This window comes from Leptonychotes weddellii, chromosome 13 (genome assembly GCF_054177405.1).
Source record: "Leptonychotes weddellii isolate Sample4059 chromosome 13, ASM5417740v2, whole genome shotgun sequence".
NCBI classification, from domain to species: Eukaryota; Metazoa; Chordata; class Mammalia; order Carnivora; family Phocidae; genus Leptonychotes; species Leptonychotes weddellii.
In genome coordinates this window covers 60354666-60375929 of record NC_138381.1, presented here as the reverse complement: position 1 = coordinate 60375929, position 21264 = coordinate 60354666, and the positions used below count along the sequence as shown (strand labels likewise).

Below are 21264 nucleotides of genomic sequence, written 5' to 3'. Positions count from 1 at the left end.
AGCACATGAGCCAATATCTGGTGTGAAAGTGAAAGAGCCACAAATGGGCCAGGTACAGCTAGAAGTAGGGTGAAGGGATGGGAGCAGCCCTTTTTGGGGTGTCTCAGCACCACCCTCATTTTCCAGATGAGGAAACTGAGACCCAGAAAGAATGACTTTCCCGCAGCTACGCTACTGATTATGCAGGTGCCTTAAGGGTTGTTTTTAGTGCAGTTGGCAGATCCAGCCCTTCACCACAGGATGCTTCCCTAGTTTCTTGCTTTTTGTTATCCAATTTTATTTTAGCTCTTAGATTGTTTGAAGGCAGCTCCGTTTCTTAAAAATAACAACAGAGACTTTAAAGTTGGATTTCTTCCTGTTGTCTGAGACTCAGTTTCCTCATCAGGAAAACACAGATGTTAAAAATTTATCTCATAGACTCGTTAAGATCAAATGAAGTCATATATGCCAAGGGCCCAGCTCATGATAGGCACCCACTGAAGGGTTATTTCTTTCCCCTGTGAGATTGGAATCTTCAAGAGTGGGAGCTTGTCTGCATTCTCCAGAACATAAAACAGTGCCTGGCCTACAGTCATTCCACATTGCAGGCTGGGTGGGCATGTGTGCCCCCGTGGTCTGAAGTGGTAGGGCTGGTGCTCACATCTTGAGAATGAGACAGACTGTAGACAGGCACCATGTGCTCTAGATTCCAGCTCCCACGCACAGCTCGTGTTGCAAAGCATCCCCCGTGCTGATAGCAAGTAATTTAATTGACCTTTAAGCACTTGCCTCCACCCGGGAACCATGTGGGGGGTTGTCCTGGAGAGCTTGGCCTCTGGAAGAGCTGGAGAGGAACTAGCATTTTTCTGCCCTTTGAGCTCTAACTCAGAGCTCTCCCGTCTTCTCTGTGGATCTAATTGCCTTAGTTCTTCCTTTTACCCTCAGGGAAGTTGATTCTTTTTTTTTTTTTTTTAAGATTTTATTTGTCAGAGAGAGAGCACGCACAAGCAGGGGGAGCACCAGGCAGAGGGAGAAACGGGCTCCCAGCTGAGCAAGGAGCCCGATGCGGGACTCAATCCCAGGACCCTGGGATCATGACCTGAGCCTAAGGGAGAGGCTTAACCAACTGAGCACCCCAGGTGTCCCAAGGGAAGTTGATTCTTATTAAGGATTGGAATAGAGTGTCAGAGCTATAAGGGACCTACAGACAAAGCCTTTGGGTAGCCCTTTCATTTAGAGGTGAAGTGAATCCTAATGAGTTGCTAGACCAAGGCTCGCCTTGGCACCTAACCCATATGGTCATATTTATTCCTGCTGTTTTCCTATTTGTGTTAATATTTTCTATCCAAAATAAGCAGGATAGAGTAGAACAAGCTAATTTTTGGAATTTCTGGATTCTCCTAACACTAAAGAAGTTCAGAACCAGAAGGGACCACCTATTGTGTGATTTAACCCTTCATATCACTGTTGAGAGGCCTGAAACCAAAAAGACAAAAAGAGTTACAAAGACAGGTCATGGATGACCAGAGCTGACCTTAGAACTGAAGTCTTAGGTCATTTGTGTGTCCGATCAGATGTTAGCTTGTTAGGGAACATATTTGTGTGTGCGTGTGTCAGAGTGGGGTGGTAGAGAGGAAAACATACACATATATACATGCTCAGAAAGAAGTAAGGCACGTTATCATGGTGGATGAGTGTAGACTCTGGAATGAGACTGTCTGGTTTCAAATCCTGGCTTTGCAATTTATTAACTGTTCTTGGGTGACTGCCCTGAGCTTTAGGCACCTCATCTGTAAAATGGGGATAAGTACTCATCCCACAGGTTGTAGGGGAGGATTAAATGTGATAACCTATATAAAGTGCTCAGTATAGCATCTGACACATAGAATACCCATAATATTCAGTAGCTGTCACTTTATATTATATTGTGCGTCTCTATACACCTACGTGCATGCATTTCTTTATCTTAATACACACCCATTGGTGTTCTAATGTGGAGCCTCAGAGATTAAGGTTAACTTTGAACTACCCTGGCACAGTTACACCAAAGATCACGCCTGTGGGGCAAGTAGAGCATCTGGGGTATGTCTCCTATTTACAGCTTTGTCTCAAGGACATAGTCTGTCTGATCCAGCTCTATTGAAGGAGCACATTTCCTGACTCCTGAGCTTTCCCACGAAAGCTGGATGACATGAAGTCCTCAGATGGAGCCTAGTAATTTGCCCTGGGGAGACTGGCTGCTTTGGAGCCAGCTGACTTTTGCCCAGGTTGAAGGAAGATCTTCAGGGCTGGGAACAACTGTATCTGACCCCAGAAGTACAGAAGTAACCTGGTTATAAGGAGCATGGGGCATCAGCCTGAATGGTCTTTTAAATTCTCTGATGAATTCAGGTGTCTGGGCACAGGCCTGCTGAAAGCAGGACCCTCTCTCATGCTACCCAAAGAAATTCATTCTTCATGACTCCCTTCCAGCCTTGCTCTTACTCAGTTGAGTTAGTTACAATAGAGGAAATGACTTTTCTTTTCCCCTTCCCCCACACCTTTGTTTTCCTAGTCACAGGGTGGAGCTGGATATTCAATGGAGAAATTGCTGGGGTTTGGCCCAAACTCTCCTCCCTTTGCCTTCTCTTTACATTACCCCATCCCCCCCATCTGCAGCCACATCCGTAATCCTGCCTCTGATAGACTTCCGCCAGATTCTCAAGTGCCTGGGACAATAGGAAGTCACTGAAGGCTGGAACCTGGGACTGTACAGCAGAGGCCAGCTGACAAACCTCCTGGAAGTAGCTTAGTTTGGTGCAATTGGGTGCCTGGCCAGGATCCTTCTGATCCTGGACACTTGTCTGAGTAGCCCTCCTGCTTTCTCTCCTCAGACTTCCCAACAGGCCTATTTGGTCTCTAGCAGTGCCACTGGTTCTAGAATTAGGGCCATTCTCTCTGAAGCTTTCTGGAACTGGCTTCCCTCTCCATGGAGGAGGCCAGGAAAGCAGCCAGACTGCATGTTGCTTGTAGCTGAGGTTAAAGTATGGAGCTGGCATGTTTTATGGTGACTTGGCATGTTGGAAAACCAAAGAACCTTGACAAGTTTTCTGATGATTGTCCTTTCACCCTCATCAGAAGTGCTTAGCCAAGGAGGAGGGGTTGTGGAAAGAGGGAAAACTGCCTCTATTAATTCGTCTTTTTTGCCCTTACCTGGGACTCTCTTGCTTGACCTGGTTCCTAAGGGCATTATCAGAGGGGAAAAAAAATCACCATACTTAAGGCTCCTGGGAACTCTTCAGGGCCTCTTTTCCCGGGATCACGAACATAGACTGTTTGAGCTTTCTCTTTTGAGAAGTGATTTCTAATGCCTATGCTCTGGAAAAGAAATAATACAAATATAAAGCTGTTGTCACTTTATCAGGTAACAGACCATTTCTGCTAAATTTGTGCCTTCAGGATAGGCGAGTGAAGAAATTGTACACATAGCAGCCAGAGACTGTGGTGTAATGGGCTGGATGACAACAGGATAGCTTCTGTGATGCTAAAAGCCATGCTCGTTTTCTCACCCACACCCCCACCTTAACAAGTGCCATGCATCATAATTATAGTAAGAGCTACCGTTTATTGAGTGTTTACTATGTACCAGACACCATCCTAAGCATTTCATATTTGTATCATCTAACTTAATTCTTTTTTTTTTAAAGACTGATTTATTTATTTCAGAGAGAGAAAGAGACAGCGGGGCAGAAGGAGAGGGAGGGGGAGAAGCTCAGCGGGGAGCCTGATGTGGGGCTCCATCTCACAACCCATGAGATCATGACCTAAGCCAAAACCAAGGAAGAGTCAGATACTTAACTGACTGAGCCACCCAGGAGCTCCATCTAACTTAATTCTTATAACAATATAATAACTATAGTACTGGTCATACCTATTTTACACATAGAGAAATGAAGTTTACTTGCTCACAGTCACAGAGCTAGGAAGTAGCATAGCTGAGATTTGAACCCAAATCGTGACTCCTTGCTTACAAGAGTCTCTTTGCATTCCTGAACATGGTCATGTCATTTAACCTCCCTGAAGCTCAGTTTCCTCTTCTGTAGCTTCAGAGTAAAAACACTCATCCTGCCTGCCACACACTGGTGGTGTCAGATAACACTGAAGGGTATTGGCTTAAAGGCTTTATGAACTCTCAAGTGTCAAAAGTGCTGTTACATTTCTCCTGGGTCGCTGGCTCCTGGCATGGGAGTCTGTGGAGCAACCCTGCCCTCTGCTGTTATAACGTTGATGTTGCTGCTGCATTTATGGACGCAAGCCTTTGATTTTAGTTTGCTTCTTTGTCTAGTTTATCTCTAAGGAAACAGCCAGCCAGCAACTCATTAAGGCTGGCAGTTAAACGGGGCTGGGGCGTGCCTGACAGAGGACAAACACCTGGGCCTTCCTCTGCCCGCACAAGGGAGTCCAGCATGAACACAGAGTGGGACTCCTAGTATATAGCAACATTATGTGACCTTCAACATGCCTTAATACTGCTCTGTTCCTTGGGAAGAGAGAACGAAGATCCCAGAGAAGTCCCACAGCTGCTGTTTGGTGCAGAGATGAAGAGGGGTAGGGTGGAGCCAGGGATAGACAACAGATATTTATTAAGCATTGTATTGGGAGTTTTGCTTAGATTATCTGATCCATTACAATAACCCTACAACCCCACTTTACATGAAAACAGCAAGGTCCAGAAAGGTAGAACTTGCTTAGGGTCACATACATTTGAACTCAGGTCTCCCGGGCTCTAAAGAGGGTCCTCTTTCCACTGGGACTCCCCAGAAAGAATAATAGACTTGGAGTCAGAAGAGCTGGATTTGAGTCTTAGCGGAGCCAGGCTGGCTGTGTAACTGTGGGCAATTTCCTTTCTCATCGTGAGCTTCAGTTTCTCATCTATAAGATGTAGTAAAAGTAGGTGCACCTGAGTGGCTCAGTCGGTTAAGTGTCTGTCTTCAGCAAAGGTCACACTCCCAGGGTCCTGGGATTGAGCCCCATGGCGGACTCTCTGCTCAGCGGGGAACCTGCTTCTCCCTCTCCCTCTGCTGCTCCCCCTGCTTGTGCTCTCTGTCTCTGTCAAATAAATAAATAAAATATTTTTTTTTTAAGTTAAAAAAAAAAGATGTGGGACGCCTGGGTGGCTCAGTCGTTAAGCGTCTGCCTTCGGCTCAGGTCATGATCCCAGGGTCCTGGGATCGAGTCCCGCATCGGGTTCCTTGCTCAGTGAGGAGCCTGCTTCTCCCTCTCCCTCTGCTGCTCCCCCTGCTTGTGCTCTCTCTCTCTCTGACAAAGAAATAAATAAAATAAATTTTTAAAAAATTTAAAAAAAAAAGATGTGGTAAAAGTAATCCACCTCACGAAGTAATTGTGAGGATCAAAGAGGTGATGGAGGGGCGCCTAGGTGGCTCAGTCGTTAAGCGTCTGCCTTCGGCTCAGGTCATGATCCCAGGGTTCTGGGATCGAGCCCCTCCAGGGAGCCCGCTTCTCTCTCTCCCACTCCGCCTGCTTGTGTTCCCTCTCTTGCTGTGTCTCTCTGTCAAATAAATAAATAAATAAATAAATAAATAAATAAATCTCTCCCACTCCCCCTGCTTGTGTTCCCTCTCTCACTATGTCTGTCAAATTAATTAATTAATTAATTAAAATAAAAAAGGTGATGAATAAGAACACACACTGAAAACTTGAGGATGGTATGATGTAAAGGGTTAGCAGCAAGCAGCACATGGCAACTTTGTGCTTCTTACATTATAATTTTGAGCATCATTTGCTATATTAAAGGCACCAAATTAGATGCTGTTGGGGATACGGATTTAACCTAGTGGCCTGGTCTCCTAACTGGCTCCCTCAGACAGCTGAAAAATGGGTAATAATGTGGAGCATGTCTAATAATGGGCTCTGGTCTGGCTTCCGTTCTCATTCCCCTGAAACAGTGTTCCCTTAGTAAGTTTCTCGGGGACAGTCACATCGGTCCATCCACTGGCCATTCTTCAGGCTTCATCTTTTATGACCTCTCAAATTGCACTAGAGGTAGTAGAGACAAGTGAATGAGTTTGGAGTCAGCCTGCTTGGGTTTTCATTCCAGTTTATCTTGAGTCAGCTGACCTTGAGTTTCTTTGCCACAGTTTCTTCATCTAGAAAAGGGGAAGTGAAATGCTTCCCACTTCAAAAGGTTGTGATGCTGATTAAATTTGATCATGTATTCAAAGTCCTTCGCTCAGTACCTGGCCATAATTAGGATTTAATAGATGTTATCATTTATTATTAGTGTCTTTGTCACTCTTGAAACCCTTGAATTCCATGGCATTCCATACTGTCCTGGTTTCCACCACCCCCCCTTTCTGGTCATTCTAGTTTGCTTATCCTCTCTCCAGCTCTGGAATATTGCTGTTTCTCCAGGCACATTCTGTTTCTCCCTAAGCAATCTCACCCACACCTATGGCTTCTGTTGTCCTCCACTCACTGATGACCCCGAAATTCGTATCAACAAACCTTTCCACTGGGCTCTAGTCCTGTCTATCTTGCTGTCAACTTCCCCTGTCCATTTGAGTGTCTTCCAGGCATCTCAGGCCCAGCTGGACTTTCGATCTTCCTCCCAAAACCAGCTTCTCTTCAATATAACCTGTCCTGTTGAATGGCACGACCATCCACCCCACTGCCTAAGTCAGAACCTGGAAGTGCTTCTTGATACCTCTTCTCTCTTATCCCATATCCACACCTGTCAGTTTTATCTCCAGATTATATTTTGAATATGTCCATGTCTTTCCATTTCTCCTACCACCACCCTGTTCAGGCTACCATTGTGTCTCACCTGGATAATTACAGTAGCCTTCTAACTGTGGATAGTCACTCACACCACCCAATCCAATCTCCACAAAGTGGCCAGAGTGAATGACCTTAAAAAAAAAAAATCTGACCATGTGGCACTGCTGTCTCTCCATCTTTATATATCTCCACGACTTTGTAGCACTCTTGGATAAAGACCAGTCCTTAATGTGGCCGGCAAAACCCCTTCTGGTCTGGCCTCTCCCCACAACCTCCTGCTCTCTCTACTTCAGTCTCACCGCTCTGCTTCACGGGGTCCAAAACACACCCTGCTTCCTCTGACAGGCCCTTGTTCCTGCTGTTCTCTCTGCCTGGAATGCCCCCTCACTCCCTTTTGGCCTAATTAACTCCTGCTCATCCTTCAGATCTTTACTTGGATGTCTCAGGGAAATAGTTAGAGAATAGGTCATGGCCCCTGTTTTATGCTTTCACAGACCTTCCCTTTGAAGCTTTTTTTTTGTGGTTTTAACTTTACCTTTATTCATTTGGTCATCTCCTTAGTGACATCCTGAGACCTCTAATATTCTGTAAGTATAACCTAGTCATGGACCATGGGACATTTTGCCTCCCCATTGTGTCACCACTGAGCACATCGTTGGTATGGGGGAGATATTTGTTGAATGAATTGCCAGGGGGGCCAAGAGATAGGATGTAAGCGAGGCTTTTCCCTGCGCTTCCCCATATCCTTCCCTTAGCAGCCACTGTGGCTGCAGTTACTGTAAGTGGCAGAGATTGAGTTGTTTTGGAAAATTGTCTGGAAGTGTCAAGGTGAGAAGTTAAAGTTTTGTCTTCTTCCTCCAAAGGAGACAGAAAGGATGACCCAGAGCTGTACTTCTCTGTAGGTACCAGCCATACAGGAACAAACCCTGGAGAGAAAAGCAGTAGAGGGAAGAATGAGTCTAGCTACTCTAGACCAAACTAATTATGAATTGAAATCTGACAAATTTCAATTCTAATCATCAGTTTGTTTGTGTAGAGGGGGAGAGAGGAATAGAGGGAGATAATCTTATGCAGGCACTATACCCAGCACAGAGCCTGACACGGGGCTTGATGCCACAACCCTGAGGTTATGACCTGAGCCAAAATCAAGAGTCAGATGCTTAACTGACTGAGCCACCCAGGTGCCCCTATTTTTTAATTTATTAGAGAGAGAGAGAGAGAGAGCAAAGTGCACAGGGAGGAGGGGCAGAGGGAGAGAGAGTCTTAAGCAGACTCCATGCTGAGTAGGGAGCCCAACATGGGGCTCGATCTCAGGATCCCAATACCATGACCTGAGCCAGAGTCGGACACTTAACTGACTGAGTCATCCAGGTGCTCCTATTTATTTGGTTTTTTATATTTTATTTTTTTAAGATTATTTATTCGAGAGAGAGAACATGAGCAAGGGGGAGGAGCAGAGGGAGAGGGAGAAGCAGACTCCCCACTGAGCAGGGAGCCCAATGTGGGGCTCATCCCAGGACCCCAAGATCATGACCTGAGCCGGAGGCACTTAACTGACTGAGCCACCCAGACACCCCTGTTTTTTATATTTTAGAAATCTTTGAAGGATAGCATTAGCTAAAGATATACATTAAGTATAGTGTGGAAAAAATGGAATACTTCCTTTTACTTATGGGTGATTTTTGGCAGGGAGTGGGTGAATAGGTTGGTGATTCTCCAAGAAGTTGGAAATGAAGTTTGTCCTCTGGGGGTTAAACTACTCAGATCTACATGTAATAAGAGCAGTATCATGTGGTCATTAAGAGCACAGACTCTAGAACCAGATTGCTTGTGTTCAGATCCTGATTCTGTCATTTATTAGTTGTGCACGTTGGGCAAGTTACTTACCCTTTCTGTGCTTCATTTCTTCATCTATAAAATGGAGATACTAACCTTCTGCCTAGTTCCTAATGTTATCATAGAGGGGTAAATGAGGGAAGTCCTGTGTAGTACTGGGTAGGAACAGGGCCTCACATGGAGTGAGCACTCATGAGTGTTAGCCATTTGTTATTAGCTCCTAGGGAGCCACATGTCTCTCAGAGCTGAATAATATGTGAATTGGTGATTGTCAAATATCTGAAGAAGTAATGCTCTTTTTTCAATTAAAAATTTTAGTTTAGAGCGCCTGAGTGGCTCAGTTGGTTAAGCCTCTGTCTTTGGCTCAGGCCATGGTCCCAGGGTCCTAGGATTGAGTTCCGCAGCTTCTCCCTCTCCCTCTGTGCCTCCCACTGCTCATGCTCTCTCTCACGCTCTCTCTGTCTCAAATAAATAAATAAAAATCTTTAGAAAAAAATTAATTTAAAAGCCAGTGGAGTAATGAGTGGCCAGCAGTGAAACAGAAAGTGAATATCAGTGAGGCAAAACTAGTCATGTACGTGTCCAGATAAACATATTGAATCTGGATTTGGTCGCCAGAAGGGGGTTCTTTGGTGTAGACAGGGCTGGTTTGGCTGGATCACTAGTGCCAGAATGAAATTTCTCTCCATGGCTGCTCATCTCCCTTTAAGTCCATGCTCCCAGAACAACCTTGTGATGCCTAATTCAGCTTCTTGGACTTCTTGATAACTGGAAGGGTCTGGAGGTGGTACCTGTATAGAGGATGTAGGTGTTCTAATTTCAAGTGTGAATTCATAAATGGACCGTGGGATTAATAAATGGTTAGAGCCATCCTAGAATGTCTTCACCTCTCTGGGTACCATGAAGTCCTGTTTCTGGACCTCAGAGGCCAAAAACGAAGCCTGAATTAGGGTCATTCACCAAGGTAATGCTAGCCTTGGAGAGGTCTCTGGGTGGACAGCCAGTCAACCTTTTTCTGACCACAACCCTTCCTTGTGTCTCTCTTCAGTATTGGCTTACTGGTGTGGATTTTTTTTTTATTTTTTAGCCTAAATCCTTCCTTTTACAGAGGAAGAAATTGAAGCCCAGAAAGGTTTAATGGCTTGCCTCAGATCACATAGCAAGTCTATTTTTAGCCAGGTCAAATTATCAGGTCTTCTCTTTCAGGCCAGGGTTCTTTTCCTGGCATTACCTGGAGATTAAGGTATCCAAAGCATTTTTTTTTTTTCCAGTGCAGCCAGGAGAAGAATGTCTATGTAAACACAGTTTTGGACACCAAATGTTGGACATTAAGTTGTATCACAGAGCAACAGTAGATGATTATCTATAAGGGGTCACAACCTCATTCTTACTTAAGTGCTTATAGCCCATATGCAAATCTCAGCTGTTAAAATGACCAGCTCAGTAGCGATGTTGCCTGAGGATGAAGCCATAGTTTGCTGTTAGTGAAACTAGTTGGCCAGCAAACTTCATGTGGACATATCTGCAGCCAGTGTAGACTTGAGACATAAATGCCCATTCAAGGAGACAAATTGACAACTAAAGACCAGCACTCTCTTTGGTGTTTTAGGCTTTATGTTCCATTCATTAGGAACCTCTGCTTGCTTAAACACCTCTGATAACTCTTCACTGCCCATGGGTGACTCTTTCACCTGACAGACCTGCCTCTTGGTAATCTGCCCTTGCCCTCTCCCACCATCCCAGCCTCCTCTCTGATCACCTTTCACATGTGCACTACTCTGCAGCTTACAGACCATAGTCTGTTATGCCTCAGTGCATTTGCACATGTTGTTCCTTCAGGCTGGAATGCCTCTTGTCTGCCTGGTAATCAGCCTTTAGATTCAACTGATAAATCTTGTCCCCTGTGGAGGAGCCTCACCAAACCCACCCTGAACCTTCCCCACCAAACAGAGGAGACTTTCTTCCTCTTTGTTATTCTCATACCTCAGAGTTCTATTGGTATTTGTTTACACATCTAACATCGCTCTTAGAGTATGAAATTCTCCAAGTCTGGAGCCATATCTAGTTCGTCTTTGTATCCCAGAGCTTAGCAGAGTGCCCAGAGCGCAGTGGGTGCTCAGTGTTTGTTAGGCAAATGATGTTTTTGTCAAATGACGGCCTTTCTCTTTGGACATGTGGATGAAGCCCTTTCAGTATGCATCATCACCATCTCTTTGCTCTGCAGTTTTCTCCTAAGCAAGAGCTTTCCTTCTGAAGTGGGAGCATGGAGTAAGACCTATGTCTATAAATGTCATTACAAAGCCTAAAACCATCAAAGCTCAAGGGATGGCATGCCTTTTGCACTGTGGCAGCTAATTTGCCTTGTATTTTCCCCCCAAGGGCTAGAATCCCCCTTCCCTTTGGCAGTACTGGAGGGGTGCTAACAAATTCTCTTTCTCCACATCTATCACTATTACCAGGAAAAACCTCCCAAGTACGTCAAACCAGATTTGAAGATAGTTTTCTTCTCTCTGTCAGTCATCTTCTGGTCATACCTTTCTGAGGCTGCTCTGTAGTCATCCTGCTTAGATCAGAGGGTGCTCTACTGGGCTCCCATCAATAGCACTGACTCTTATAGTGGCATCAGCTGTTTCTGAAATTGGCTGATGTCAGCCCTTGTGTTTTGTTTCAGTTCCAAACGTGGCCTTTTCATGAGATGACCCTATATGCTGGCGTCCTCTTTTCCCACTATACCCTGACTACCACTATAATGTCACTGAAGAAAAAAGAGAGGCAGCTACCGTGGGGTTACAAATGAGTGAGAACAATATCAGGAAGGTGAAAGTCCTCAGTGAGCCAAAGCTTTACAAAATGTCAGCCACCAAACATTTATTTTTTAAGCTCAATCTAGAATAAGAAGGTGAACAACCTATCTTTGAATCATTTCCTCATTTGTAGCCAGGGGGTAATAATGACCTATCCTGCTTGCCTCTCAAGGTTAGTGTGAGAGAAGAATGAAATCAAGTGGAAGAGTCCATAGGAAAGAGTAAAGTAGTGGATTCAGTCTTCAGTATGCATCAGAAACACTGGGGCTTGTTTAAAATGCAGATTCTTGGGCTCAGTCTAAGCAATTCTTACTATATAGGCTTCTGGTAAGGCCCTAGAGTCTTCATTTTCAACAAGCTGCCCCCGGGAGTCTGATGCTGCTGTTCTCTCAACCACGTTTCAGAAATACCAACCACTGCAAATCAAATAGCAAGTGTAAAATAGTTATTTGAGGCAACTTTACTGTCTTGGACCTGGAATCCAAAGACTTGGGCTAAATCCCAGCTCTGCCAATTCCTAGACCCATGACCTCAATTCACAACCTTCTCTGTGAACCTTAGTTCCTCATATGTAAAAAGGAGATAGCAACCTCAACCTCACAAAGTTTTGAGAATTAAATGAAAGCATATGTGAGCAAGCCTACCTCAGTGCCTAACTCATGGAACTTAGTCAATGTTTTGCAGAGTGGGAACTAAGTGTCCACGACTTCTGGAATGTGGTGTCATGTTAACAAACACCCAGCAAAAGATAATCCTTGGCATCCGTCTTAAGTGTCATGGAAATCTGGATAGAACCTTAGAGATTTAGTCCAATCCTTTGATTTACAGCTCACGAACTTGAAACTAAGAAGGGAGAATGGGAAGCCCAAGATGCATGAGGGTACCCAATCACATGAAATGTGTTTAGTTTTTAGACAGAAAATTATTGGCCAGTATACTGAAAAAGAAAAAAAATGAAAAATCTTTGTGGCATAGTAGCAGAACCACTATTAGAAACTTTTGAGAGACCTTGTAGAAGGGGAGCAGTGCCCAAGTACGATTATTTGATCCACACCTGCCATGTACCAGGGATCTATTAGCAAAATAAAGGTGGAAATGGCTAACTGGCTCAGTTTTCAGAAAGGTGGAGAAAGAGCTCCTGGAAAAAGTAAACTCATAATCCCTTTGACTTGACTCCTTCATCAAATTCTAATGGAATTCTGTGGAATTTTGCAGATGATAGGACAATGAGCACTTAGAAAAGAGCCCATCACTAGGATTCAGCAGTAGTGAATTAGTCATGACTTCATGTTTTCACTGGGTTGCAAGTCATGAGACCCTCTCTTGATTTCCACAAGGCATTTGGTAAGCTTTTTCATGATATCCTGACAGTAAGAATGTGGACAGGAAACCTAGAAAAATCAGATTCAGGAATTCAACACACCCAGGAGGTTGGGGCCCTATACTGGAGAGTTGGGATTCCTAAACACCTTGCTAGGGCTCACGTTGAAGAAAGGCATGGGATTTGATGTCAGCAAGGTGGCTTTTAATCTCAGTCTTGCACTTAGCAGCAGTAACCTTGGATGAATCACCTAACATCTCTGGGCTTCCCTTGCCCGGTCTGTGCTATAGGTATTCCTCATGAGGTTGTTACAGGGACTAAACTACATGATGAGTATAAAAGCCCTCTGTAAACTGAAAATGCTTTATAAACATTAGTTACCATCGTCATTCTAGTACTGTAGTTGCTCATAAGGAGGTTCCTGAGTCATACGCTTATGTAATGGGCATCTTTGGATGCAGAGTGAGCCTGGTATGGGCCTCATGTAGTTTGATCTGGCACTAGACAGATACAGGCTCAGAGCCATTCCTGTGTGTGGTGCTTAGGGACACATCAAGAGAACTCTTCCCAGAGGAGATTGAGTGCTCTGTTGGAGCTAGACCTGGAAAAAAGAGGAGACAGCCACCAGCCTGAAGATGGAGGAGGCTACAGGAGGAGCTAAGACAGCAAAGGCTTGGGAAAGCCTACATGGCTGGATCAGGAAGTGGAATGGGGCAGGAGGTGGCCAGAGCCATGACCCTGGTGGGGAAGCTGAAGAAAGAGCCCCAGGAGGGGTGCCAGGGTGGCTCAGTCAGTTAAGCATCTGACTCTTGATTTCAGCTCAGGTCATGATCTCAGGGTTGTAGGATCTAGCCTCGCATCAGTGTGGAGTCTGCTTCTCTCCCTCTCTTTCTCGCTGTCCTCCTACCCCCACTCTCGGGCATGCACTCCCTCTGTCTCTCAAATAAATAAATAAATCTTTTTTAAAAAGAAAGAAAGAAAAAGAAATAGCCCCAGGAGGCTTGAGTGCAGTGCACCCAGGCAGGCTTTGTCTTTGGACAAGAGCACTAGGAAAAAAGTGTAAGGAGGTGTTTGTTCTAAATCTTGGGACTTCTTTTTGTTGTTATCCATTTATCATTTTAAAAAGCAGCACTTAAGGGGCGCCTGAGTGGCTCAGTCGTTAAGCGTCTGCCTTCGGCTCAGGTCATGGTTCCAGGGTCCTGGGATTGAGCCCCACATCGGGCTCCCTGCTCTGCGGGGGGTCTGCCTCTCCTTCCTCCATCCCACCCCCGCTTGTGTTCCCTCTCTCGCTGTGTCTCTCTCTGTCAAATAAATAAATAAAAATCTTTAAAAAAATAAAAAGCACTTAAGTGTAAGAAAAAAATGCAAACAGTACCAAAATGGTAGAAAATCAATGCTGTTTTTATCCCTGCTTCCAGATGTCTCACTACTTAAAAGGAGAAACTGATAACCAAGTAGTGGAGTCTTCCAGATGTTCTCTGAGGATTATGGACATAGAGTTTTTAAATAATAGAATTATAGTGTACACTCTTTCTGATACTTGGGTTTTTTTGTGTAACGCCTTACCTCATTATTTTTAACAGCTGCATAATATTCTATAGTATGCATGTGTAATTGTATTTAGCCCACTCCTATTTTTTTTTAAGATTTTTTTTCTTTGACACAGAGAGAGAGCACAAGCAGGGAGAGTGGGAGAGAGAGAAGCAGGCTCCCTGCTGAGCAGGGAGCCCAACGCAGGGCTCAATCCCAGGACCCAGAGATCATGACCTGAGCTGAAGGCAGACGCTTAACTGACTGAGTCACCTAGGTGCCCCGAGCCCACTCCCTTTAATAGACACATGACTGTTCCTAATCTTTTAGTATTAAACAGGGCTGGATATGTGTTCTAGCTCATTCGTACCAATATTTCTCTGGGCAAAATTTCTTTCTTTTTTTTTAAAGATTTTATTTATTTATTTGAGAGAGAGAGCACACATAAGCAGGGGGAGAAGCAGGCAGAGGGAGAAGCAGGCTCCCCGCTGAGCAGGGACCCCGACCAGGAGGCTCAGTCCCAGGACCCCAGGATCATGACTTGAGCCGAAGGCAGATGCTTAACTGACTGAGCCACCCAGGCGCTGCCTCTGGGCAAAATTTCTATCAGTGGAATTTCCAGGACTCCTGTTTTAGGAAGATGACTGCTATGGTCATGTTGAAAGAGAGGAGGAGCAGAGACTGGAGAAATGGTCAGTAGATGGGGGCAGCAGTGCTCACCTTTCAAGGTTCGGAAGCTATGGAGTCTCCAGGAGCTCCCTTCCTTGGTTGGAGTCATCCCGGCCAATAGAGGGCCCCACAAGAACACAGTTCCTTGGGCTTCAGATCATCTGAGCAGAGCTGCCTTCTGAGGAGAGGTCCGAGTGATTCATTCATTCACCACTTCTCACCCGAGTGCTCACCTGGGTCTGCCAGCCTTGAAGTCTGTTGCCTTCAGCCTCTCGCATCTCATCTGGTTCTGAAGAATCAGTTTGCTTGGCTCCTCTTCAGGTTTCCAACTTGTGAAATGTGCAGATTAGTACCTCTCCTGCCACCTTATCCTGTCCATAACTGCCAGTCCAAGGATCCTTGCAGTTGCCTCTGGCAGCCATAACTGCTGAATCCTCTGCCAGCTGCTCTAGGGACCTAGAAGAGCAGCTTTCCACCCAGGGCCAGTATCCAAAGGCAGGAGGGGGAAATATAGTCTCCAGTGTGACCTTTCATCTCCCAGTTCTGGGTGGTTTAGGCCCTTTGAAGTTGGCCTTGAGGAACCACACACTTGGGTCTGAGCAGCCAACAGCTTATCACATCTGGTGATCAGTCCTTCAGTGATTCCTCCCGAAGTCTGGATTTATGGAGGTCAGATGGATTCCACCTAGGAGGGGCTTCCACTCATGACATGGGGAGACGGCTGCCCCTCTTTGAGGGAGAAGCAGTTTTCATGGCATTGAGAAGCCCTCACACTAGTTCCCCACACACCCACCCACCCACCCACTGAGTCCTTTGTAAGCAGAGTGGGGGGAATCGAGAAAGCCTGCAGCCTCCTGCTCACATTCCTAGACACCGACTCACTGCGCCCGCCGCCGCTGGAACAGCAGAGCTGTGTGAAATGTCAAGAGGAGTTATGCTCATGGGCTCCCTGGCCCCAGTCTCTTTGTGGCTTGCATTTTCTTCCATCTGCACTCTGCTCATCAGATGGAAATCAGAGGGTACAATTAGAAGATAATTTGCTAGTTCCAGACTTAATTGGGGGCCTCCTTCTTCCCTGATCGAATTATAAGGGAACATAATAGATTTTTGGTGAGAAATAGTTGGCTCTATCGCTGGGAGAAAGAGAGCTCCCAGCTTTCCAGCTGGATGGGCGTTTTGGTATCCTGTGTGTTGTTTCTCCTTTCCACCCTGCCCGACCTCCTCTGTTGCTCCTGTGTGGCCCCCAGGTTGGGATCCCAATCACCTCAGAGCTGGCTCAAGAGGTTTAAACTCAATTTGAGACCCAAGGAAAACAGGAAGCCCTCTGCAACCTCATAGGGTTGACAAATGTTGAAGCTGGAAGCTATTTAGAGACCTAACCAAGGCCCAGACAGAGGAAGCGACTTGCTGAAGGCCACATAGCTAGCCCATAGTGGTAGTAACAATAGTCTTAATGATATTAGCAGCTAACATTTATCAACCCTTAATGTGTTCCAGACTCTGTGCCAAGGGCTTACACGCAGTGAATTGTCGCATTCAAACCCAGACAGTCTGGCTCTGAGCCCAGACTGAGCTCCAGCATAGCGATGGTGGACCTCAGTATAGAAAACCTGGGTTCGAACCCTGGCTTCTCCTCTCGCTTATACAACTGGGTAACCTCATACAAGCAATTTAGACTCTGTACTTCAGTTCCTCCCTCTGTAAAAAGGGAGAAAGCATAGCACTACTGACTACTGTGGGTTAAAATTCATTCATTTGAGTGAATGCTGTGAGCAGTGCTTGGTGTAGAATGAGCGCCCATCCAGTGCTTACTCCCTGCTGGCTGCCTCTGGGGCTGGAGTGTGGTGTCTGTGTGCCAGTAGATAGATGTGGCTGAGTTCTGCACATATGCCAAAAGCTAGTCTTCACTATTAGGGGCAGTAAACAGAGTGATTGAGGGCCTTGGCTGCAGAGTAGAGGTTGGCAAACTATAGCCCATTGCCTGTTTTTGTATGGCCTATGATTTTTACATTTTTTAATGATTGGGCATGAGGAAGCAAAAGAATGTTTCATGGCACATGAAAATTACATGAAATTCATTTTTCACTGTCCACAAATAAAGGCTTATGGGAAAACAGCCATGTCCATTTGTTTATATTTTATATATGGGCACTTTCACACTGCAGTGACAGATTCTGTATTTGTGTAGGCCTGCAAAGCCTAAAATTTTTAGTATATGTGCTGCCGAAGCGAGCACTTGCAAAGCCTAAAATATTTGTTCCCTGGCCCGTTAGGGGAAAAAGTGTCGTGACCCCTGATCTACAATCACACTGACTGGGTTTGAAACCCCGCTGCACCACTTACTAGCTGTTTGTCTTCAGGTTATTGACATAACCCTTCTGAACCTCAGTTTCTTCATCTGTTAAATGGGGATGATAACATCTACCCCATATATTAGCAATTTAAGTATGATAGATAACAAATGGAGAGCACTTACCACAGAGCCGGGAACATACTAAGTGTTTAATAAATGGTATCTTATAACAGGGTGCAAACACAGTCTCTCTTATCACATTCATTGTTACCCATGTTTCCAATCAATAGAGGAATGGGAAAAGGTTCCCTTGTATCCCAGCCACCACCTTTGCCACAGACTTTCCTGTCATGGTGACAGGGTGACTTCAGTGGAGAGGAATGTATGCTTGGTGGGAGAGAGCTGCTGTTACTCCCTCAAGTCCAACAGTGAGGTCTGGACATGTCCCACTTCAGCAACCTTGCTTTTCCCCTCACAGTCCTGCAGGCAAAGGGATAAGGGGCTTTCCCAGTGGTGGGCTCTGGTTTGGTCATCCCATCTCAGCTGGTACTCTTCAGCCAGGCCGCCACTCCAGATACTTAGGCCCAGCATCCCCACAGGCACTCCCAGCCTTGTCCTCCATCGTGCCCCATTTTTCAGTTTGAGAAGCCTGGTTGCCATGGACACAGCAGAAGAAGCACCACTGCCCGCTGAGGCCAATGGATGGCGTTCTGGCAATGAAAGGAAAAATGAGAGGTAACAGGTGACCTGGGCTCCAGTTCCTGTGCTGTCTCCGACTTGCAGAAAGGCTTTGAGGGAGATATTTCTCCTTAAAGAGTCAGAATGAGCTCTGGGCTGAGAGCTCTTGCTGTGGAGCTCTTCACAGGGGCCTACATTTAAATCCCAGCCCTGGGGTGCCTGGGTGGCTGGTCGGTTGGGCATCTGCCTTTGGCTCAGGTCATGATCCTGGGGTCCCGGGATCAAGCCCCGCGTCAGGCTCCCTGCTTAGTGGGGAGCCTGCTTCTCCATCTCCCTTTGTCCCCCCCACTCGTGCTCTCTCACTCTCTATCTCAAATTAAAAAAAAAAAAATCTTTAAATCCCAGCCCTGCCCCTGAACAGTATTTTGCCCTTGGTTTAGTTAGCTAATCTCTCTGAACCTCACTTTCCTTGTTTATGGAGCTAATTCCCATCTTGGAGAAATAAGAGAGTGCTATACAGGGCTTGCTACGTGGAGAAACATCAGGTGTCAGTTGACACTCTAGGCGTCTTTTCCTCATGCTCAGTACAGCTCTGCCCAGAAGTGGAGTGGCAACCCCCATTGGCTAGCTCTGGGGGCTGTCCCCAGGCCAGGCAGAGGAAAGGGATGAATGGGGACCCTAGCGCCAGGACCCAGTAGATACCAGCCGGAGTAGAGAGAGGGCAGCTCTCTGGACCTGGGTCTCTAGTGTCTAGACCTGCCTCCCCAGCCCAAGAGACCTCCCCCTCTTTGGGGGGGCGTGGCTTGGCCTGGAATTGCTATCCTGTGCTTTCCTTCACCTCCGAGCAGAGTTAACTATCCTTTGGGCAGCTCCTCAGGCTGGGGACACTTGGAGGCAGATGGGCTCGCCCTCTCTTTCTGCCCTGCCCTTCCCGAGCTCAGGGATGGACGCTCAGCCAGTCCTGGTTATTGTCTGTGGCGCTAGCCTGCAGCCTCCCTCCAGCCCAGCTCCACCCCTTGCCTGCAAGGTCTATTTCCTAATAGCTGCTCCAACCACACACCTCGGTTCCGCGAAGAGCCCCTCCTCTTCCTCCCTCCCTCCCTCATCAGGGGAGGGACTGAAGAAGAAGGCTAACTTGACAGCAGCGCTTCTTTCTTAGCTAGTCGCCGGCCCCGGCCCAAGAAGCCCTGTGTGTGTGTGTGGCCTCTGCAGAGAGGTGTTTCTCCCGGAATCCCGAGGGTCCATCGGAGCTTCCGAGAACTGGGGAGGAGCCATCCCATCCATGACCCCCTGCGGGAATCTGCCGGGGGGCAAGTGGCCGGGAGTCCTCACGCCCCTCCGGCTTCTCCGGAGGGAGAGGTGAGCCCTGGGCAGCCCGCCCACAGCCAGAGGTGCTGGGAGCCCTGGGCCTGTCATGGTGGCCGTCCGCAGCCAGCCTGAGGCACTCCCAGACAGGTTTGCAGCTGAGCTTGTTTATCTGGTGTGGGAAGAAGATGGGGAGTTACTTGTCCGTCCCGGCTTACTTCACCTCCAGAGACCCCTTTCGGTGAGTTGGGCTCTGAGTCCCCCTCTCCATCTTCTCTTCTGGCCCCTGGTCCTGAGGGGAGGGCAAAGGCCTCCCTGAACCTGCTTCTCAGATTTCACTTGTCCCTTGACCATCGGTACTGTCAGGAAGAAGCTAGCAGAAGCTCTTCCCAAGCAGAATAGGCCTGGTGAAGGCTTTCACCATATTCTAGGAATGGTGAGGTGAGAGATATGCCCAGACGGAAGCTCCTGGGGAACTCCGGCTCTCCTTCCCAGGCACACCTGGAAGAGCCTCCAAAAGATGCCAGTGACCCTGCCTGTTCTTGGTGTTACTGCTTCCGGGGGAAGAGCACAAATAGGTTGCTTTCTTCCAGCTTTCACATGTCTTACCTGCAGGCCGTACTGTCTGCCAGGAATTTGTCCCAACAAGCAGGATGGGCAGGTTTTGTCAAACAGCATAGAAGAAGCTGGCAAGGCCTGGGTGTGGGCAGCCTGGTACACAGTAGGTGCTCTATAAACGTTTTTCTATTAATGGCAAGCACATTTGCCTCTGGCTCTAAGGGCTTTCGAGCTCCCAGGTGAGTACAGTTGCTAGGGAAAGGCATGAGCAGGTGCTTCCGAGACTGGGGCAATTGGCTTTGGAGTGTCCTGAGCTTCCGCCCACCCCCCCACCTCCCCACCTCCCCACTCCCGCCCTGCGCAGACCAGGTCCCCAGGCCTGAGACCTCTGCGGGCCTTTTACTGTAGGGCTTCTCAGAGGGAGATGTGGAAACTTTCTACTCCTGACCTGCCTTTCTTTGCTCTCTGCCCCACCCTACCTCCAACAGAAACTCCCCAGGGGGTTTCTGGCCCTCAGGGTCCCTCCTGAATGGAGCCATTCCTGGCCAGGGTGGGGCTTGTTTTCATTCTTTGGGAGCAGCCTGTTGTTCCAAGGGCTGCCTCCCCCTCACCAGTGGTCCTAGTCGACCTCTCCCTTTTGGCTTCCCCAACCCAGCTCCATGCCCAGACCTCGCTGCCAGGATACTAGTCAGGTGGCCATGCCCTGAGCAGAAAAGCAGAACACCATGTGGTTTCCAGGAATTACTGGACCCTGGTAGAGTGGTGGGAAGCCTTTGGATTTGGGGGAGGGGGGAGGGAACTGGTTCTCAGTGCTAACTCTTCCAGGCATCCTGCTAGGCACCTTATCCTTTGATTCTCTCAAAGCCTGATGGCATTATGTATCCCCATTTTATGGAAGAGGCAACCACTTTCCACAGAATTAACATGTGGGGTCTCTCTGGTCAGCCTTTCCCCGTCTTCCTGGGTTTGTTTCATCCTTCAGGAGGCTGCACCTTCCTCTGCTCACACACCCACCAAGGGTAAGTCTCAGGTTTGCTTTTCTTTCCCAGCAGAGAGTCCAAAAAGGGCCCCCATAGTTTGCCTGGCACATTGAAAGGATGGCAGAAATTCTTTTCTGAAGAGCCAATGGGAATTGATCTTGAGTTTAGGAGTAGGTTTTACCATGGAATCAAGATGCCAAGTGTTTGAAGTAGCCACTAGTTTAGACCAGGGCCTCATTAATCCCTCTTACTCTTAATCCTGGAAAGGCAGCATGGGGGAGGGGTTGTTCCCTTAGGAGCGAGGAATGCCGTGCCCCTTTTAATCTCTGAGGACAACTCAGGAGCTGGAGCAGATAATGAACTCTCAACCTGGACCTTTTGAGGTTCATGCCACCAGTGCCGCCCAGGTCTGCCTGTTCCTTGTCTTGCTGTCTCAGTGCCTCTGGGGAACTGACTACCTTCTCTCTGCCCCAGTTCTGGTTTGCCCAGCTGGAGTCAGGGGGGTACTGACTCACTTTAGCCCCTCCCACCTCC

General features: G+C 47.1%; 1 protein-coding gene across 8 annotated transcripts in view; it reads left to right on the top strand.

Moving 5' to 3' along the window:
- Positions 1-21264, top strand: part of LIMK2 (LIM domain kinase 2) — a 58235-nt gene that overhangs the window by 12388 nt on the left and 24583 nt on the right. For 3 of the 8 annotated variants that reach the window (XM_081801811.1, XM_081801812.1, XM_031028378.2), the window contains exon 3: positions 17849-17944. The exons of 2 other annotated variants lie outside the window; for them this stretch is intronic. In XM_081801811.1, coding sequence (XP_081657937.1) covers positions 17849-17944 — 96 coding nt within the window. 3 more of the 8 variants (XM_031028379.2, XM_031028380.2, XM_006733500.3) reach the window with 3 other exon arrangements.